This window comes from Equus asinus, chromosome 1 (genome assembly GCF_041296235.1).
Source record: "Equus asinus isolate D_3611 breed Donkey chromosome 1, EquAss-T2T_v2, whole genome shotgun sequence".
NCBI classification, from domain to species: domain Eukaryota; kingdom Metazoa; phylum Chordata; class Mammalia; order Perissodactyla; family Equidae; genus Equus; species Equus asinus.
In genome coordinates this window covers 124,864,829-124,887,565 of record NC_091790.1, presented here as the reverse complement: position 1 = coordinate 124,887,565, position 22,737 = coordinate 124,864,829, and the positions used below count along the sequence as shown (strand labels likewise).

General features: G+C 37.3%; 1 protein-coding gene across 1 annotated transcript in view; it reads left to right on the top strand.

The window, feature by feature from the left end:
* The first annotated feature begins 5,403 nt into the window (after positions 1-5,403).
* The window catches only part of PPIL4 (peptidylprolyl isomerase like 4), a 34,031-nt gene continuing 16,697 nt past the window's right edge, over positions 5,404-22,737 (top strand). Inside the window, exons 1-9 of the mRNA XM_014850634.3 lie at positions 5,404-5,580; positions 10,317-10,384; positions 10,471-10,535; positions 11,034-11,151; positions 11,793-11,935; positions 12,719-12,815; positions 13,532-13,648; positions 18,453-18,577; positions 20,162-20,228. Coding sequence (XP_014706120.3) covers positions 5,511-5,580; positions 10,317-10,384; positions 10,471-10,535; positions 11,034-11,151; positions 11,793-11,935; positions 12,719-12,815; positions 13,532-13,648; positions 18,453-18,577; positions 20,162-20,228 — 870 coding nt within the window. The 5' untranslated portion in view covers positions 5,404-5,510. The remainder of the gene's footprint in view (positions 5,581-10,316; positions 10,385-10,470; positions 10,536-11,033; positions 11,152-11,792; positions 11,936-12,718; positions 12,816-13,531; positions 13,649-18,452; positions 18,578-20,161; positions 20,229-22,737) is intronic.

Sequence of the window (22,737 nt, the reverse complement as noted above, 5' to 3'; positions counted from 1 at the left end):
ACGAGCAGAAGGAATTCTTTACCAAAGAGATTGAAACTAAAAATACCCAGAGAAATTCTAGAGATGAAGGACAAAATGAATGAGATAAAAAAACAATCCAGAAACCTTAAAAAACAGCCAACAGTATGAAGGACAGAATTAGTAATTTAGAAGACAAAAATAGAGAAATGCTTCAGGTGGAGGAGGAGAGAGAACTAAGATTTTTAAAAAATGAAGAAACTCTTCAAGAAATATCTGACTCAATTAGGAAATGCAACATAAGGATTATAGGTATTCAAGAGGAAGAAGAGAGGGAGAAAGGAGCAGAAAGCTTGTTTAAAGAAAAAATACCTGAGAACTTCCCAAATCTGGGGAAAGAATTGGACTTATAAGTATATGAAACGATAGAACTCCTAATTACATCAACGCAAAAAGACCTTCTCCAAGGCATATAATACTAAAACTGGCAAAAGTCAATGACAAGGAAAAAATATTAAGGGCAGCAAGGCAGAAGAGAAGAATCCACAAAGGAACCCCTATCAGGCTTTCAGTGGATTTATCAGCAGAAACCTTACAGGCTAGGAGAGATTAGAATGATATATTCAAAATACTGAAAGACAAAAACCTTCAGCCAAGAATACTCTATCCAGCAAAATTATCCTTCAGATACGGTGGAGAAATAAAAGGTTTCCCAGATAAACAAAAGCTAAAGGAGTTCATCGCCACTAGACCTCCCTTACAAGAAATGATCAAGGATGCCCTCACACCTGAAACAAAAAGGCAAACGTTTACAAAGCATTAAGCAAGGGGATAAATAGACAGACAAAATCAGAAAATTGCAGCTCTCTATCAGAACAGGTTAGCAAACAATTATAACATAAAAGATAAAGGGAAGGAAAGCATCAAAAATAACTATCAACACTTGATTTTAATCACAAACTCGCAACACAAAACAGAACAGTAACTTAGAAGGGGAAGAGGAAAGGGATGGAAACTACTTAGGCTAAGGAGATAAAGAGGCTATCAGAAAATGGACTATCTCATCTAGGAGGTCTTTTATACACACCTCACAGTAACCACTAAACGAAGAATCAGGAGAGAGACACAAATGATAAATAATGAGAAAACCATGATAGAAAGTCACCAAACTGAAATGGCAGTTGGAAAAACCTGGGAGGAGAAACAAGGGAAACATAGAACAACCAGAAAGCAAGAGATAAAATGGAAGTATTAAGTCCTAATATATCAATAATCACTCTAAATGTAAATATGGATTGAATTCTCCAATCAAAAGACACAGAGTAGTTGGATGGATTAGAAAACAAGATCCAACAATATGCTACCTCCAGGAAACACTTTTCAGCTTTAAAAGACAAACACAGGCTCAGAGTGAAGGGATGGAAGATGATACTCCAAGCAAAGGCAAGCAAAAGAAAGTAGGCGTCACCATCCTTATATCAGACAAAGCAGACTTCAAGATAAAAAAGGCAATGAGAGACATAGAGGGGCAGTATATAAGGATAAAAGGGACATTCCAACAAGAGGGCATAACACTTAATATATATGCACCTAACACAGGAGCACCAAAGTACACAAAGCAACTATTAACAGATCTAAAAGGAGAAATTAACAGCAACACAATAATAGTAGGGGACCTCAGCACCCAACTTACATCAATGATAGATCATCCAGGCAGAAAGTCAAGAAGGAAATGGTGGACTTAAATGAAACACTTGATCAGATGGACTTAATAGATAAATGTGGAACATTCTATCCCCAAACAGCAGAGTACACATTCTTCTCAGGTGCACATGGAACATTCTCATAGACCATATGTTGGGAAACAAGGCAAGCCTCAATAAATTTAAGAAGACTGGAATCATATCAAACATCATTTCCAAACACAATGCTATGAAACTAGAAATCAACTACAAGAGAAAAGCTGGGAAAGTGACAAATATATGGAGACTAAGGAACATGCTACTGAACAACCATTGGGTCAGTAAAGAAATCAAAAAATACCTGGAGACAAATGAAAATAAAAATACATGATACCAACTCGTACAGGATGCAGCAAAAGTGGTTCTAAGAGGGAAATTCATAGCAATACAGGCCCACTTCAACAAACAAGAAAAATCTCAAATAAGTAGTCAAACGACACCTAACAGAACTGGAAAAATAAGAACAAACAAGGCCCAAAGTCAGCAGAAGGAGGGAAATAATAAAAATTAGAGCAGAAATAAATGCAATAGACATAAAAAAAAAACCGGTAGAAAGCATCAATGGAACTAAGAGCTGGTCCTTTGGGAAGATAAACAACATTGACAAACTCTTAGCCAAACTCACTAAGAAAAAAAGAGAGAAGGTGCAAATAAATAAAATCAGAAATCAAAGAGGGGAAATTAGAATGGATACCACAGAAATACAAAAGATTATAAGAGAAAATTATGAAAGACTATATGCCCACAAATTGGAAAACCTAGAAGAAATGGATAAATTATTAGACTCATATAACTTCCCAAAACTGAATCAAGAAGTAGAGAATGAATAGACCAATCACAAGAGATTAAAAGAGTAATCAAAAACTTACGAAAAAACGAAAGTCCAGGACCAGATTGCTTCTCTAGAGAATTTTACCAAACATTCAAAGAAGATTTAATACCTATCCTTCTCAAAGTATTCCACAAAATTCAAGAAGATGGAATGCTTCCTAACTCATTCTATGAGGCCAGCATCAAACTGATATTAAAACCAGAAAAGGACAACACAAGGAAGGAAAATTACAGGCCAATATTGCTGATGAACACAGATACAAAAATCCTCAACAAAATATTGGCAAACCGAATACAGCAATATGTTAGAAGGGTCATACACCATGATTAAGTGGGATTTATACCAGGGACGCAGGGATGATTCAATATCCTCAAGTCGATCAATGTGATATACCACATTAAAAAAATGAAGAATAAAAACCACATGATCATCTTAATAGATGCAGAGAAAGCATTTGACGTGATCCAAAATCCATTTATGATAAAACTCTCAATAAAATGGGTATAGAAGGAAAGTACCTCAACATAATAAAGGCCATATATGACAAACCCACAGCCAACATTATACTCAGTGGTGAAAAACTGAAAGCCATTCCTCTGAGAACAGGAACAAGACAAGGGTGCTCACTCTTGCCACTCCTATTCAACATAGAGGTTTTAGTCAGAGCAATTAGGCAAGAAAAAGAAATAAAAGGTATCCAAATTGGAAAGGAAGAAATGGAACTTTCGCTCTTTGCAGATGACATGATTCTATATATAGAAAACCCTAAAGAATCCACCAAAAAACTATTAGAAATAACCAACTATAGCAAAGTTGCAAGGTACAAAATCAACTTAGAAAAATCAGTTCCATTTCTATACACTAACAATGAAGTAGCAGAAAGAGAACTCAAGAGTACAATCCCATTTACAATCACAACAAAAAGAATAAAATATCTAGGAATAAATTTAACCAAGGAGGTGAAAGACCTATACAATGAAAACTATAAGATATTATTGAAAGAAACTGAAGAAGACATAAAGAAATGGAAAGATATTCCATGTACATGGATTGGAAGAATGAACATAATTAAAATGTTCATATTACTTAAAGCAATCTACACATTCAATGCAATATCAATCAAAATCCCAGTGACATTCTTTACGGAACTAGAACAAAGAATCCTAAAATTCATATGGAACAGCAAAAAACCCTGAAAAGCTAAAGCAATCCTGAGAAAAACAGAACAAAGCTGGAGGCATCACAATCCCTGACTTCAAAATATACCATAAAGCTATGGTAATCAAAACAATATGATACTGGCACAAAAACAGACACACAGTTCAATGAAACAGAATTGAAAGCGCAGAAATAAAACCATACATCTATGAACAGCTAATCTTTGACAAAGGAGCTAAGAACATACAATGGAGAAAGGAAAATCTCTTCAATAAATGGTATTGGGAAAACTGGACAGTCACATGCAAAGAATGAAAGTAGACCCTTATCTTACACCATACACAAAAATTAACTAAAAATGGATTAAAGACTTGAATGTAAGACCTGAAACCATAAAACTCCCAGGAGAAAATATAGGCAGTACACTCTTTGACATTGGTCTTAGCAGCATCTTTTTGAATACCATGTCTACTCAGGCATGGGAACCAAAGGAAAAAATAAACAAATGGGACTACATCAAACTAAAGAGCTTCTGCAAGGCAAAGGAAACCATGAACAAAATGAAAAAAATAACCCACCAACGGGGAGGAAATATTTGCAAATCATATATCCGACAAGGGGTTAATTTCCAAAGTATGTAAAGAACTTGTACAACTTAGTATCAAAAAACCAAACAACCTGATCAAAAATGGGCAGACGATATGAACATTTGTCCAAAGAAGATATATAGATGGCCAACAGGCACAAGAAAAGATGTCCTACATCACTAATCATCAAGGAAATGCAAATCAAAAACTACGCTAAACTATCACCTTACACCTGTTAGAATGGCTATAATCACCAAGAAAAAAAATAGCAAACATTGGAGACATTGCGGGGAAAAGGAAACACTCATTCACTGCTGGTGGGAATGCAAACTGGTGCAGCCACTATGGAAAACAGTATGGAGATTTCTCAAAAAATTGAAAATAGAAATACCATACAATCCAGCTATCCCACTACTGGGTATTTAACCAGAGAATATGAAATCAATGATTCAAAGAGATTTATGCATCCCTACGTTCATTGCAGCATTATTCACAATAGCCAGACTGAAGCAACCCAAGTGCCCCCCAGCTGATGAATGGATAAAGAAGGTGTGGTATATACACAACGGACTACTACTCAACTATTGAAAAAAAGATGAAATCTTGCCATTTGCGACAGCATGGATTGTGCTTAAGGGTATTATGCTAAGCGAAATAAGTCAGAGGGAGAAAGATAAGCACTTCATGACTTCACTCACACGTGTAAGATAAGCACATAAGATAGGAGAACAGATTGTTGGTTACAGAGGGGAAGGGGCGGAAGGAGTAAGGAGACACATTTGTATGGTGAAGGATCCCAACTAGGCTTCTGGTGGCGAAAATGATGCAGTCGATGCAGAAGTCAAAATAAAATGATATACACCTGAAATTTATATAACGTTATAAACCAACGTGACCTCAATAAATTAAACTCAATAAAAAGTAAAAAAAGACAGGGCCTCTCCGTGCTCGAGATGGAGACCAAACGCTTTACAGACGCCCTAACGAGCGCTAGGCTTCCGCGCCATCGCCCAGGGCGGAGGAGGATTTTTCAAAAGGGCCGCGCCCGACCTCCCACGACAGCGGGGCGGGCCGTGGCGCCAACCAGGGCGGCCCGCCGAAGCAACCCGGAAGAGGGCGGTGTCGCAGGAGGGATGATGTAAAAAGGCGTCGCGCCGAGCGTGACGCGTGGCGTCGACGTCTAGGAGCTGCGCCTGTCAGCCCGGCGCTGGTTGCGGGGGAGGAGCAGGCGCCATGGCGGTCCTGTTGGAGACCACTTTGGGCGACGTCGTCATCGACCTGTACACGGAGGAGCGGCCGCGCGGTGAGCCCCGGGCCCCTCTTGCCTCTTGCCGAGGCCGCCATCTCCCTTCCCCGCTCTCCCTTTCGCTGCCCAGTCGCCGGCGTCGACCGCTTCCAGCTCGGGGCTGCCGGTGCCCGCGACCTGGCTGTTTTATTAGCGGGCCTTGGTTAGAAAAGTTTTTGCGATGAGCAGCCCTTCTCCGGTATCTGCTGCTGGCCGTTCGGGTGGCGGGTGCTTGTTGTCATTAAATGACTCTGTGTGTGTGTGCGTGTGTGTGAGTGATGCAGGTTGAATATACAATTCCCGTAGCTTTTCTTGCTTGTTGCACTTTACTCCTGGGAGGACCACAACTAGTATTCCTTGGTGTGTAATCAGTAAGACGTGATGAAAGCAGGGAGGATGTGCTTGGAGCAGCGAGGTGGGCATCCCGCCTGGATGGAGGAGGGGCTGTCCGGCGGCGTGCACCGAGCTCTAGCAAACACTCATCGATCGCCTGCTATGCAATCAAGACTCGGTGCCAGGCCCTGATAGGCGTCTTGCCTTTGAGAGTCTGATTTTCCATTGGGAGAAACAAACGCGGGAACCCGTTTCACTTTTCGAGTGTTGTGTTAGAAGAGTGTGTAAGTTGCCATGGAAACCAGAGGAGGGAGTAATTCTTCCTGGTTGGGGCCGGGGAGAAGGGAAGCAAGCGAAGAATGTGGAACACGAGCTAGCTCTTTCAAAGATGAGCGGGAATAAGTGTTTACTTAACAGCTTGCTTGGAATTTTCTGGAAACAGCAAGAAGTTCGGCGTGGCTTGACGGAATGGGACGTGACTTGGAATGGCAGACTGCGAGTCTGGTCGTATACGTTATATAGGTTGGGTCAGATGGTGAGTAGTCTTGTGTGCCCTACTGATGACCAGGGTCTTTGAAGGTTTGAAAAGCAGATTGAGGCATGGCACACTTGTTTTAGGAATAATAGGCAATAGTGTGGAGAATGTATCAGAGTAGGGAGAAACAGGAGGCCAGGAGAGATTAGTTATGATGAGGGTCCTCCTCCCGTGGAATGCAGAGTCTGCCAAAAAGGATGAAACAAATTACAATACCATACCGTGAGTGCCTCCTGCCAGAGTACACTTTCTTCCATACTCAGCTACACCCCACCCCAGACACTCACATCCATACCTTTCTCATACTGTTGCCTCTGCCCCACATTTCTCTCCACTGTTGTCCTTCTGCAGACTTCCTGCTTAACTATTCAAACTCAGATAAGCACGACCTCCTCCCTGAAGCTCTCCTTTCCTCCCTAAGCAGAGTTAGATATGTTTCTTCTGCTCTGTCTCATGTCTTTTTATAAATCACACACACATACTTTGTTATTGTCCTGGAGTTACTTGCAAGTCTTGTTTCCTCTCCAGAATGTAAACTCCAATAGAACAGGGACTGTGCCTTAATTATCTCTGTATCCTGAGCACCTCGTGCAATGGATCCACTCTGAGGGCTCACACTAAGGGCTTACTGTATTGACTAAAGCATATATATGCATTGTATTAGGACTCCTTGTGCAAGTGAAACTCAACTCGAACTGTCTTAAACCAAGAAAATAATTGATTGCCTCATGTTACTGGGGTAAGCTTGGCTTTAAGGTTGGCGGCATCTACAGATTCAAAAGATGATATAAGGAATTGTATTTTGCATCTCTTGGATTTGACACTGTCTCCACAGTGGAGCAGCACCTGGCAAATGAGTGGGCCTCTGTCTCCAGAGCTGTGAGGAACTAAACGGGAGGTAGGGTTATGCCGCCTGATTAACACAGACAGAATGGGCAAGCAGCGTTTCTGCAAAGAGAGTTTGGAACACTGAAAACAGAAGTCCACCTTGTTTGTGTATATTTGTAAGCCTGTGAGTGGATATCTATTTACATGTATAACTGCTTATCAGACTTATTTTCCTTCCTTCTTTCCTCTCTCTCTTCCTTATTTTTCTTCCCTTTTTTTTTTTACTTTTTATTATAGAAAACTTGAAACATATACAGAAGTAGAAAGAATCCTGTAAATGAACCCTCATGTGCTGATGACCAGCTTCATTTAACAGTTGTCAACACTTAACCGATTTGTTTCAGTTATACCCCTGCCTCTGCTGGATTTTTTGTAATAAATCCCTTACATGGGATTTATTTACTCTGCAGTTACTTCAATTTGTGTCTCTAAAAGATACTTAAAAATACCCCACAAATCATTATCACATCTGAAAAAATTAGCAATAATTCCTTAGTATCCTTCATATTTCCCTAATGTCTCATAAACATTTAAAAAATATTTGGTAATTTAAATTAGGATCCAGACAAGGGTCATATATTACATAGTTTGGTATATCTCTTAAATATCTTTTAATGTGTAGATTCTCCCCCTCCCCTTTTTTGATTAAGACTTTATTTTTTTAGAGCAGTTTAAGGTTCGTAGCAAAACTGAGGGGAAAGTACAGATATTTCCCATACTCTCCCTGCCCCTACATGTGCACAGCCTCCCCCCATTGTCAGTATCCCCCATCAGAGTGGTACATTTGTTGTGCATTTGTACTGAGTAACATTGTACATGTTGACAATTGTCACTACACTGGTACATTTGATCAATCTCCATTGACACAGCATCATCACCTGAAGTCCATGGTTTACATTAGGGTAAATTCCTGTTGTACATTCTGTGGGTTTGGACAAATGTATAATGACATGTATCCACCATTACAGTATCATACAGAGTAGGTTTACTGCCCTGAAAGTCCCCTGTGCTCTGCCTGTTCATCCCTCCCACCCCTTAATTTCTGGTAACCAGTGATCTTTTACTGTCTCCATAGTTTTGCCTTTTCCAGAATGTTATATATTGCAGTCATACAGTATGTAGCCTTTTCAGATTGGCTTCTTTCACTTAGTAAGGCATTTGTTTCCTCCACGTGTTTTCATGGCTTGATAGCTCATTTCTTTTCATCATTGAATAATATTCCATTTTCTGGATGTACCACAGTTTATTTATCTGTTCACCTACTGAAGGACATCTTGGCTGATGCCAAATTTTGGTAATTATGAATAAAGCTGCCATAAACATCCATGTGCAAGTTTTTGTGTGGGCATGTTTTCAACTCCTTTGAGCGTGATTGTTAGATTGTATGGTAAGGGTGTGTTTAGTTTTGTAAGAAACTGCCAAAGTCCATATATTATATTGGTTGGTAAATCTCTTAAATATCTTTTAATCTATAGGTTCTCCCTTCTCCCCTCTTTTTTCCTTGAAAATTTTTTGAAAAATAATATGGATCATTTATAGAATTCTCATTTTGGATTTGACTGATTTTATCCATGTTGTATCTTTTAATACATTCTTCTATCTCTTCTTTTTCTCATAAATTGCTGCTTAGATCTAGAGCCTTGATCAGGTTCAGGTTTAATGTTTTTGACAAGAGTATTTCATCTGAGGTCGTTTGTACTTTCAACTGCATCACATTCAGGAGGCACTTGGTGTCTGGTTGGATCTTTTTGTGACATTAAAGTTACTGGTGGGTTCAGGCTTGTCTACCTGATGTATCTGTTATAGTGTTCCCATTAGCTTTTCACCTAAAGAGTTCGGCGACCATTGATGATCATTGCTTAGATCCTTCTAGTTAAAAGACTACTCCTGTATGTTTAACTTTAAGCCCACAAATACATTTTTCTAGAAAAATTCTCGAAAGCCTGGTATTGAAGACCCTCTCCTAGCTTGGGGCCATCTTACCTCTCCAGCCTTTGTATCCTCTGTTCCTCTGTAGTGTTCCTCTGTAGTACTGGAGTATTACACAACTTAGCCTGGTCTTTTGGACCTCTCCAGAAGCATTTAAATTCCCACTTCCAAACTTTTTCATAATGTCCTCCTAGCTTGAGACGTTCGCTCTCTACTCTCTGCCACTCCAACTCTTTTAATGCTCACCTTAAGCCTCCACAGGGTTTTCTAATTTCCCCAGCCAGAAACAATCTCTTTTTTCAACTCTTGAGGGGGTTTATTTAAGTGGCACAAAGGTGTCATGCCCAGTACCCTAACTCTTTGTGTTCAGGGTGAGGACCCTAGTTTGGTGTGAGCTCCTTGAGGGCAGGGGCAGCCCCATGTATCTTTCTGTCTGTCTGGTTTCTATTTTGGTGCCTTGAGAGCTGGTTAGCATGTCTCTCCACACGTATATTATCGACTTGTTGAGGGAAGGGACTATGGTTTAATGGCATTTGTGACAGCAGTGCCAAGTACCTAGAAGATAGTCATTGTTTATTGGGTGTGTAAGTGAATTTATGTGAGAAAGCTGGTACATGGTGAGTTTATGGATTTTTGTGAAGTGCTATTTAATCATTAAAAAAAACAGTCGTCACAGATATTTGGTTTTCCCTAATTAATAGAATCTGTACTCATTTTCAGATACTCTGCTAGATCCTTTCCCCTTATGGTATCCTCTTTTTCTTTTTTGTCTCCTACAAAATCAATCCATCAGTAAATGATTGTTTATCCCAGATAAGTGTCAGTTTGCTGCGTTAGCTCAGAGGCCCAAGAAATCCTAAGAAAAAGAGAATAAAAAGATGATTTAAACTTTATTGCCTTTTTCTAGGCTCACTACCTTTTTTTTCTTTTTCTTTATGGCTTTGGACATTTGACCATTTTGGGGAGTTTTTGTATGGTAATTTAGAAATTAATTATACTAACTGCTTTTACTTGCTTAAAAATATATTCATGAACTACTGTGATAAATTTAGCATTTACTTTCTTTCAGCCTGCTTGAATTTCCTGAAGTTGTGCAAAATAAAATATTACAATTATTGCCTTATTCACAATGTACAGGTGAGTTGGTGGATGTTAGTCTTTTTCTTTGTTATTGGAATCATCTGCCACAATTCTGAATTAACAAAGTATCTTATATATTATAGAGGGATTTTATCATACAAACGGGTGATCCTACAGGGACTGGCCGTGGAGGAGAGTCTGTTTTTGGGTAAGTTTTTTAATTTTTTTTTTTTTTAGATTTTTAAATTTATTTCCTTTTTCTCTCCAAAGCCCCCCCGGTACATAGTTATATATTCTCAGTCGTGGATCCTTCTAGTTGTGGCATGTGGGATGCCACCTCACCATGACTTGATGAGTGGTGCCATGTCCGAGCCCAGGATCCCAACCGGCGAAACCCCGCGCCTCCCCAGCAGAGTGCGCGAACTCAACCACTCGGCCACGGGGCTGGCCCCAGTTCTTTTATTTTTAAAGGAGTAAAATAGAATTGCCTCTTAATGATGTTAACTACCATATTTCAATCTGCATGTTAAAATATGTTTCAAATATAGATTTTTTCCAAGTTCCTTAAATGTCTGTAGCAAAAAAAGAGGAATATTTTGAATCATAGCAGCATTTCTATAAAGAAATGGTAACCGTTTATATTACTAGAACTTCTATATTTCATGTTGAGAGTACTTATATTTTATAACCTTATTTGTATTTTCAGTCAACTGTATGGTGATCAAGCAAGCTTTTTCGAGGCAGAAAAAGTGCCAAGAATTAAGCATAAGAAGAAAGGCACTGTGTCCATGGTGAACAATGGCAGTGATCAGCATGGATCTCAGGTTAGGAAATGAGTGAGAAGATATTTTGCTTTGAAATGAAGGACTGGAAGGATACGATAAAGTTATCTTTTTAAACTATACAATAAGAGAATTTCAGTCAAAAATATTGGTTAGAAGAAGAAAATTACACAGTTTTTTCTATATAGAAAAATTAATTTGTTCTCTTAAATGTAAGTCATGCCTATGTGAAGAATTTGAAAAATACACAAAAGTATGAAGAAGAAAACATTACAGCCATCCATGGATTGTCACTGCTCACGTTGTAGCCCATTTGCTTTCTGTGTTTATGACTTATTTCAGAACAGGCCACGTGCAGCGTCTTTCAGTCATTGCCTTGTTTAATCCTCTCTAAAACCCCATTTGGGGTAGTTGTGTTTTTTCCTCACAATTTACATGTGAAGAAACTGAACCTTGGCTTGTCTAATATTTTAAACAGTCAGGGGAGCATCTGTGTATGTGTTGATGTTTTATGTATAAGCTTTGTACATTTTGCTTAGTGCCAGTAACAAGTGGGTAACAATCCATGCAGTTAAGGTAGAGTCTTTCTTTTGTGTGTTTTTGTCACTCTGTAACTGATTGCAGTATGAATTATATATATGTATGTATATATATTTGTGTTTATTCTGTACCTTTCTATATAGTTTCTTATCACCACAGGAGATAATCTAGATTACCTTGACGGTGTTCATACAGTTTTTGGTGAGGTGACAGAAGGCATGGATATAATTAAGAAAATTAATGAGACCTTTGTTGACAAGGACTTTGTACCATATCAGGATATCAGGTATGGTTCCAATTTACTATCTGAATGTACTAGAATCTTTTAATACGGTGATGTTTGACGTGTAGTGGTGATAGCATGAGTAGAATTGGTTTTTGGATGATTCCAAAATGTGAAGTAATACAAGATTAGAAGAATCCTTATGATTAAAAAAAGAACTTTTGTATTTTTACACCAATGCTAACCATTTGTTACTGCATATGTTGGGAAGAATTATTAATCCTTTAATTTAGTTCTTTTAAAAAGTGGAGATTAAGAAATGTGGCAAAAGTACTAAGATTTAGACATATATATTTTACATCTTATTTATTTATTTATTTTTTGAGTAAGATTAGCCCTGAGCTAACTACTGCTAATCCTCCTCTTTTTGCTGAGGAAGACTGGCCCTGAGCTAACATCCATCCCCATCTTTCTCTACTTTATACATGGGACGCCTACCACAGCATGGCTTGCCAAGTGGTGCCATGTCTGCACCCAGGATCCAAACCGGTGAAACCCGGGCCGCCGAGAAGCGGAACGTGCGAACTTCACTGCTGCGCCACCGGGCCAGCCCCTATTTTACATCTTAGAGTAATGCAGAGTAATAAGTATAATATCAAACAATGAAAAACAGTAACACTAATTGTGAAAGTATGCTCTAGTAATATCTTTGTGCTATAAAATTTAACAGCTTATTTTTTTTGGCATTAGAGATACTTAAGACACTTGTTATAATCTTTATAAAAAGTAAAACATGAATTCTGAAATAACATAAATGTAACATTTGACTTGGATTTATTTTGTTAGGATAAATCATACAGTGATTTTAGATGATCCATTTGATGATCCTCCTGATTTATTAATTCCTGATCGATCACCAGAACCTACAAGGGAACAACTAGATGTAAGTAGAGTCCTCTGGTGATTGATTGTACATGCATATTTCAGTTGATCAATTATATGAGGACAGTTTAGAGTTCTTTCTCTCTTCCCTGGAGATACTTATTTTTCTAGCTATCTTTTTATTTTCCTAATAGGCTTTCTTCAGTTTTGGTTCCACCGAAACGGCCTTACCTCTGGAAGCTTAAATGAACACCTTGGGAAAATGTTTTTCTTATCTTCTGACTCTAGATGGGAGTCTAGCTTTAAGGCTAAATTAAATTGACATCTTGTGAGGGAACTTTTCAACTGGGGGTACTCGGGAGTCCAGTAATTTCTGTGGAATAATGCAGACTTTTCCATCAGATATTTTAAGATATAAATTTCTGCTTATGAGGCTTCCTCAAAGCTGAATTTATCTTTATAGTTGGGATCTGGTGCTTAATTTCTAAGATTATTTATCTTCTGCATTCAGCATTTAGTTGAATACCAGATAGTTTGTTTATAAACGTTTATTTTGATTTAACAATAAATTAGAAACCTAATCTGGCTAATATTATTGAATTAATTTAAATCGATTTTTAGAGGTTTGTAAGTTTGTTTCACATTTGTGACTTGTGTTCAAACACATTTTGGTGGAACAAAGAATAAAGCATAATGTGTCTCCCATGTTTCTCAGATTTTTCTGTTCTTTAAATACGTGTATGTATATATATATGTGAGTGAACTTCTGCCTTACAGAGTGGTCGAATAGGAGCAGATGAAGAAATCGATGATTTCAAAGGAAGATCAGCTGAAGAAGTAGAAGAAATAAAGGCAGAAAAAGAGGCCAAAACTCAAGCTATTCTACTAGAAATGGTAAGATAATTATCTTTGTTCACATAGTTGTTCAGCGATATATTTAGTACATACTTATTGTGAGTTTATCTATTTCTGGCTTTTTAGTAGTCTTAAAATATTAAAAATTTAGCTGAGGGTTCTTTTCTGGATTAAATTTTGTATGACATAATACATGAAAGTAAACAAATTTGATTCCATTATCAATATAGTGCCAAGTGCCTTTTTTTAGAAATGGGAAGTGGATATCCAAGTTACAAATGTTAATTTGATTTTGATTGTTTATTTTTGTTTCATTTTTAAAGCATGTTTCTTGGACTGAATTTTATGTATATTAAAGAATAATTCTTTGTACAACTCAAGTATTGAAATTAAAGAGCAGAATAGTAGTTACAGGATAAAATAAACCTGGGTAGAAATTGAGCACTCATCCTCTGTATTACTAACGATATAAAGCCATTTGGGGAGCAGTTATTCAGTAGATTATTAGTTGACCTACTAAGCATTTTTTCCATTTCTTTTCTTTGTGGAATGAGTATACCTTTCACATAGTACACCGTCAATAAATATTTGGATGGATAACAATCAAGTTTTTATTATTATAATTATTTTGTATAGTAGAGCTTTCAGATCCCTGGTCTGTTTTAAAATTTGTTAGTATCACCAGTCTGAAGGAACAAATATTAAAAACTATAGTTTCAGAAAACTTTACTGAATTAAAAAAAAATGAAAATGCACCTTTTAATGAGCACACTGTGTATCTGACAATATTGATGCAAAACAACCAACACCAAGACACATTCTAAGAAAGTCACTGGACTTAAAAGAGAACAAGTAAACGACTTAGTAGGGAAAGAGCATTAGATTATCATCAGAATTTTCAACAGCAAAAGTACAGGAAGTTTATGCCAGAAGAAAATGGATTAACTTGTTTTTTAAACTTTTTACTTTCTGATAATAAAAAAATTTATGGAAAAATTACAAAATAGTGCAGAGAACTTCTATATACCTTTTACCTAGATTCACCAGTTTTTAACGTTTTGCCACATCTGCTTCATCAGTCGCTCTCTCTTTCTCTCTTTCTCTCTCCTCCCTCTCACCTCTCCTTCTCTTCTCTTTCCCTCTCTCTGTCTCTGATTATACGTGCACATGCACACACATGTGTTCTCTGGACCGTTTGAAATTAAGTTGCAGACATCTTTCTTCTTTGCCTCTTAGATCAGGGTGCATTTCCTAGAGCAACAGTATTACTATACGTAGTCACAGTACAGTTACCAAAACAGGAAATCTAAAACTGATGGAAATTACATCCATATTCCAATTTTGCTAGTTATTTCAATATCTTTTATAGCCCCCCCCCCCCCCCCAGTCTAGAACCTAGCTCTTGATTGATTGCCTTTGCGTTTATTTGTCATGTTTCTCTAGTCTCTTTGATCTGGGAGAATTCCTTAACCTGTCTCTATTTTTCGTGACATTAACGTTTTTGTGGAATACAGGTCATTTATTCTATAGAATGTTCTTCAGTTTAGGCTTATCTACTGTTGCCTCGTGAGTGGATTCAGGTTATGCACCCACAGCTGGAATACTACATCACTGATGCATCCTCCTCAGATGTCACATCTGGAGGTATACAATAGCCAGCTGCCCCACATTAAAAAGTGGTTGTTTTGGTCACTTGGTCAAGGTAATCCACTGCCTGGTGTCTCCATTGCCTACTTTCTGTTATCCCCTTGCAACTAATAAGCAATCTGTAGCAAGACACTTTGAGACCTTTCAGATATTTTATTCCTTATCAGACCGTCCCTCTAGTTTCTCAGCTGTTCATGGTTCTTTCGGAACCAATCTTGACTCTGATGCCTGCAAGATGGTGATTTTCCAACTCTACCACTCCTCCCACACTTCTCAGCCTGCGTTCTTGTAAGGAAGAGCCTTCCTTTATTCTCTACTTAGTGATTCATCATCACTATGGACTCATGGATTCCGTTTTTGTTTTGTTTTTAATAAGTAGACTATTTTTTTTTCCTTTTTCTCCCCAAAGGCCCCCGGTACATAGTTGTATACTGTTCATTGTGGGCCCTTCTAGTTGTGGCATGTGGGATGCTGCCTCAGTGTGGTTTGATGAGCAGTGCCATGTCTGCGCCCAGGATTTGAACCAACGAAATACTGGGCCGCCTGCAGCGGAGTGCGTGAACTTAACCACTCGGCCATGGGGCCAGCCCCATAAGTAGACTCTTTTTTTTTTTTTTTTTTAAGATTTTATTTTTTCCTTTTTCTCCCCAAAGCCCCCCGGTACATAGTTGTGTATTCTTCGTTGTGGGTTCTTCTAGTTGTGGCATGTGGGACGCTGCCTCAGCGTGGTCTGATGAGCAGTGCCATGTCCACGCCCAGGAGTCGAACTAACGAAACACTGGGCCTCCTGCAGCGGAGGGCGCGAACTTAACCACTCGGCCACGGGGCCAGCCCCCATAAGTAGACTCTTTTTTAAGAGCAGTTTTAGGTTTACAGCAAAATTGAACGGGAAGTACAGAGTTCCTGTGTGCCTCCTGCCCCCTCCACGACACTTTCTCTTTTTAATTAACATCTTGCATTAGTGTGGTACATTGTTTCCAATTGATGAGCCAATATGGATACATTATTATTAACTGAAGTTCATAATTTACATTAGTATTCACTCTTTGTGGTGTTCTTTCTGTGGATTTTGACAAATGCCATGTATCCACCATTACAGTATCATGTAGAATAGTTTCACTGCTCCCAAAATCTTCTGTGCTCCACCTGTCCGTAATACCCTCCCTCCCCTAACCCCTGGCAACCACTGATCTTTTTTAGTTGTCTGTATAGTTTTACCTTTTCCAGAGTGTCATTTGGTTGGAATCATACAGTATGTAGCCTTTCAACATTGGTTTCTTTCACTTAACAATATGCATTTAATGTTCCTCCTTGTCTTTTTGTGGCTTGATAGCTCATTTCTTTTGATTGCTAAATAATATTCCATTGTACAGATGTACCACAGTTTGTCCATTCACCTATTAAAAAGAATCTTGGTTGCTTCCAAGTTTTGACAAGTATGAATAAAGTTGCCGTAAACATTTGTGTATAGATTTTTGTGTGGACATAGGTTTTTAACTTATTTGAGCAAAATGCCTAGGAGTACAGTTGCTGGATTGTATGGTTTGGCTTTGTAAGAAACTACCAAATTGTCTTCCAACATTTTGCATTCCCACCAGCAATGAATGAGTTCCTGTTGTTCTTCATCCTTGTCAGCATTTGGTGGTGTCAGCGTTTTGGATTTTAGCCATTCTAATAGGTGATCCTGTGTCCTTTGGATTCTCACTATTAACAGGTTTCATCTTCTGTTTTCTAAGAACATCCATTTCTTTTGCTTTATTTCTGTGTAATATAATGACAATTCAACTTGTGTTTTGCATTATCAACTAGTGTTTTGAACCTTATAGCAGTTAGGAGTATTTTAACTTTCCCTGTAGTACTTTAAGGTTATCTTTGACAAGTAGTATAGCAAGTTCTTTTTTAACTCGTTAACTTTTTTTCTCATTTGTGCTTCCTTTAGATGCGGTGTTTCTACCATTGTAGGTGCTTTTAGGGATTTTTACTGATTTGGTCTTTCCCTATGTGTTGTAATATTGCTTATTGGACATAGGTTATTGTCTTTTGATAGGCTTCAGAAACACTGAGCAGCTCTTAATGGCACTGTTGCTTCTTAATATTTCTGATTTTCAAGATTTCTTTTTTTTTTTCCCAGTGTGTTTATCCAAGAGGAGATACTTTGTATGATAATCTTACCAGAAATCATCTCTGAGAGTTTTCGAACACAAGTGTAAAGGAATATTGTTTCCACCTCTAAAGGCCCATGGGATATAAAGTTTTCCCACAGTGACACCAGTACCGTCATCGTGGTTTTCTCTCACTGTCGCTGTCTCTAGTTCTTTAGTAGGAAGCTGTGTGCTTTACTCGGCGCAATAGTTGACTGTGAAGTTTACTTCAGTTTGGCTGAAGTAGATGATAGAGTAAAAAGCTGGAAACATTATGCAGGAACTGTTGCTTTTCCGTATTGAATAATAATGTGGAAAGAATTGGGTGTTACAAATCACAGAAGACTACATTCAGTATGATAATATTTTTCAAAAGTTTACAAACAAGCAGAACTAAACAATATATTGCTTAGGGATGCACATCTATGTGGTAACACTCTAAAGATATGGAAGGAAATGGCTAAAAAGGAAAGCCCAAAGGTAGGATATTTGTTATTTCTGGTGAGAGAGACAGAGGGATAGTGGGATGAGGGGACATTTTAGTTCTTAAGCCAATTGGTGACATCGTGGGTGTTTTTTATTTTCATGCTTCATAACTTAGATGGATTTTACATAAATTCTTTTTTTAATATATCAGATACTTGAAAAATGAAAAATTGGTGATAAAATTGGGGCTTTGAAGCCAGTTTCCAATCCCACCTCTGTTGTTTACTACTGTGTGGCCTTGGGCAAGTTAGTTATTTGAGCTTTTTGAATTCACTTTACTCATCTTTAAAACAGAAATTGCAGATTTATTTTAAGAATTGACAGTAATGTATATGAAGTGTAAAGCATGGTGTTCACACACAGTAGGAGTCAGGTAAATATTAACTATGAATATTGTTATTGCCAGGAACAATGTGGTGGCAAATTTTGAAATCTCATTTCTTTTCCTGAGGCTGTAGTTTATAATAGAAATTTAGATATTTTAGGGAAATCAGCGTTATGGGTTGGATGGGGCATTTATAATGGAAACTAAAGGAATTGATTTATATTCTGGTTTGTTTATAATTTAGGTTGGAGATCTACCTGATGCAGATATTAAACCTCCAGAAAATGTGCTGTTTGTGTGTAAATTGAATCCAGTGACCACAGATGAGGATCTGGAGATAATCTTCTCAAGATTTGGGCCAATAAGAAGGTAATTTCTAGAATTAGTGAACAATTCAGAAAAAACTCGGTATTGGTGGTTTTCTAATGACAAATTTTTGGTGAGTCTGTGAACTTTTTCTTGGTGAATTACAATATATACACAGACACATACTTACATACAATTGAATGGTTCTCCCGCTCCCGACACGAACGTCGTCACTCTGAAACAGGCAGTGATGGGGCATTTGTCTCGTTCTGTGGTGTACTCAGGAACCTTCTGTAATGTTTAAGATATTTATCTCATTTAAGTTCTCCCTAGAATTACCAGCAATCTGTATTAATTTAATTTTGACTCTAAATTTTCCAGAATTTTTCTTTTGGCTAATTTCTCCTGCATTATTAATACAAAAGTTTAAGAAGCTAGTATTTCTGTGAGAAAGGGGAATATTTTGTAATTGATTAAAAAGTATTATTTTATGTTTAGAATTTCCTTTTACTTCATGTTTTTTTCCCACGAAGCCATTCTTTTTTTTTTTGGTTGTTTGTTTTTCTTTTTTCTTTTTTAAAGATTTTATTTTTTTCCTTTTTCTCCCCAAAGCCCCCCGGTACATAGTTGTATATTCTTAGTTGTGAGTCCTTCTAGTTGTGGCATGTGGGACCACTCGGCCACGGGACCAGCCCCCGATGAAGCCATTCTTTGTTATTCCTATTGAAAGAAATATCTTTCTGTAAATGGCTACCCAACTTTCTTACTCCACCCACTTATGTTAGATCATTTTTATAAAAAACACTTCTGTACTGTTTTTTATTTTTGAATTTTAGACATTTTATACTGACTTCCTGCTAAGGAAGTCAAGGGTTTACCTTTATTACTATCCTCCTCTCTTCATTCTCCCCTCCTGTTGCTTTGGTTGTGTCATAATTTTGGTTAGATCGTTGTTTAATATTTACATTTTAATGTAGATGTAAATATTGTAACAACTGAATCATGTGTTATAATGTGATTGCTTTTCTTGTACAATGTTTTGTTTCCCTGTTGCATTTCATGTTTTTAAAATGAGGCTCATGATACATGAGGAAAGGGACAGGCAAGGGCTTTCAGCTCCACCGTATTGGCTTTTTCACTTGGTTCTTAAGATAGACTAGTTCTGTATAATAGATATTCTTAATGGGGTCAAATTTGAGCTTGGTTTATATTAAAATTCAAAAACTCCAAAGCATAAACTTAATAAACATGTATATATGTATGAATATGTATACATTATTCCACAGTAACATTAGATATTGTATAATTCATCTATATTTGGGGTAGAAATTATGATTAAGACATTTTTTAGCAGTAGTTTACTTTTGCAAAAAGAAGATTAAACATTTTATCTTATTCTTCCTTCAGTACTTTGGGAATTTAGGATTGTAGGCCAAGATAGAAGATTTAGAGTAGAATCTAGAAAAATTGAATTACTAGATTGTGGACTATTTTTAAAAAAGAATTGTCATTGAAGAAATTTGGAGAAATATAGTTCCGTGAGTTTAACTTTGCCTTTTAATAACTGCCTTATTCTCTTCTTCGCTTGTGAAGAGTGAGAGTGAATGCTTTTTCTTTAAAGGCACTTTTTTCCAAACTTTCTTTCAGTTGTGAAGTTATCCGGGATTGGAAGACAGGAGAATCCCTCTGTTATGCTTTTATTGAATTTGAAAAGGTAGGTCATAATATAGATGTATTGTTTGATATTTATTTTGTTCTTGTATGGTATTAAAATGTGAAAAATTATAGAACGTTTTCTAGTCTCTAAGATTAGAAAATTAGTTTGCCCTTTCTTTAGGCACCCAAGAAAAATAGCTGTTATATTCAAATAGGATAAATTCAACACCTGTTAATGTTAATATACATACCTTTACTTTAGATTCAAATGCCATCTGCACGAATGTATCTTTAAAACTTTAAAGTTTTAGGTAAGGTCCCTCAAGTTCTAGAAATGATTTTTCAGTGTTTTTAGGTAGGAATATAACTGAGTAATAGAGAGAACTGGACTGGAGTAAGATCTAGATGATAATCCAAGCTCTGTCACTGACCAGCTGTTAGGTGATATTTAGTAGTTTATTTAGAACTGTTCTTTCTAGGCGTTACCTTATAAATAAAACTTGAGTATTGGATTAGATGGTACCTTCTAGATCTATGATAATAATGATAGTTTATGTTACTCAGATAGCTTTCTTTAAGCCAGGTGTTAGGTTAGTCGACCTGCATTTAATCCTCGCAGCTCTGAGAGAGGGACTGTCCTCCTGTTCCAGATAAGTGGACTGAGGCACATAGTGGTGATGTGTCCTGTTTAAACTATGCGTCTAGTGAGTCTCCCGGCTGGGATTTGAGCTTAGACATGTCTGATTCTGTTCCCATTTCTTTTAGCCGCTATGCTGGGCTGTGCTGTTTCATCATGCAGCTTTGGACTTATATGTATTCAGTAGTGGCTCATTCTGAGTTATGGTTGTTCTGAAGCATTTATCAGACACCTTCTATATTTCAGACACTGCGATAAGTCCTAGGGATACAAGATGAATAATGGAGGGTTGAGGAAGACAGACACATATCACATTGTACCTGGACACCGGGTCAGGTGTACCAGAAATGATATTTACAAGGTACATTGGTTCTAGCAAAAAGGAGATCTTTACCTTTAGTTTGCTATGAATACTTTTTGTAGACTCGACAGTGTCATTCCATCATTGACACTACAGGATATGTAGTTCATTTGCTCACAGATACAATTTCATCTTGTTTATAGCATATAGACTATGACTGCCCGTGTTTCTCAGACTTCTGCAGGTATACCATTTGCCATGAATACGTAGTTCAGTTCAACTTCAGAGCATAGGGTGGTTCTGGAATCTATGGCTTCTTTATCATGATTCAGTGATTTTTAGGTGGATCTTTTGAAGCTTTTCTCTTTTCTTGAAAATCATTAAGCTACCTTAGTCCACTTTATAATTCTCGTGGGTGGTAGCCTCTTTGTAAGTGTTCATCACTGAGTCTGTATTTTTTGCATGTTAGGCAAGTTTTGCATGTTTTGCATATCTATGCTTTGGATAATCTGATCCAAAATTTTTTTAAAACTGAAGAATAAAATACATAAAGAAAATGTATAGCTCCTGAGTGAACAGCTTGACGAATTATCACAGTTAATACACTCATGTAAATCACCACCCAGGTCAAGAAATAAAATATTAATAGAAGAAAAAATTACTAGAATCCCAGAGGTCCTCCCTGTATCCCCTTCCAATAATTTCCCCATTACCACTACTTGTGACATTACAGATTAGTTTTGTCTCATTTTAAACTTGATGTAAATGTAAACACAGTGTGTTTTTTTTCATCTAGCTTCTTTTGCTCAGTGCTATATTTATAAGATGTATAGATGTTACTACAGGTGACTTGTTAACTTTTTTGTTAGTTTTCAGTGACATACGGTATTTCGTTGTGTGTATGTAAATTTTCATTGACATGTATTTCACTGTGTGTATGTAAAACAATTTAGATTTCCATTCTGCTGTTGATGGCCGCTTGGATCCTTTCCCAGTTTTTGGCTATTGTGAATGGTTCTACTGTGAATCATTTCGGTCATGTCCTTTGCTGTACATACGTATGCGTTTCTGTTGGGTATATATCCGGAATGATTTTATGTGTTATAGGGTAGGTGTAGCTTTAGAAGATAATTCCAATAACTTTACCAAAGTGGTTATACCAATTTTTACTTCCACTAGCAGTGTGTGGAATGGAATCCCTGTTATTTCATATCTCTGTGAACTCTACCAGTCTTTTACATTTTATTCATTCTCATGGGCGCATAGTGGTATCTTATTGTGGTTTTATTTTGCATTTCCCTGGTTGAGCCCCTTTTCATATGTTTATTGCCATTTGAATGTCCATTTTTTATGTGTAACTGTTCAAGACTTGCGCACTTTTTGATTGGCTGCCTTTTTATTGACTTCTAAGAATTCTTTACATTTTCTGGCTACAAGCTCTTTTTTGATTATATATGTTGCATCTATCTTCTCCTTTGTGTATTGCCTTTTCCCTTGTTTTAATGATGTCTTTGATAAGCAGAAATTTCTCATTTTTAGTTCAGTTTGTCAGTATTTTCCTTCCTTATTATCGTCTGTTTGAAAAATCTTTGCCGGGGGCTGGCCCAGTGGTGCAGGGGTTAAGTTCGC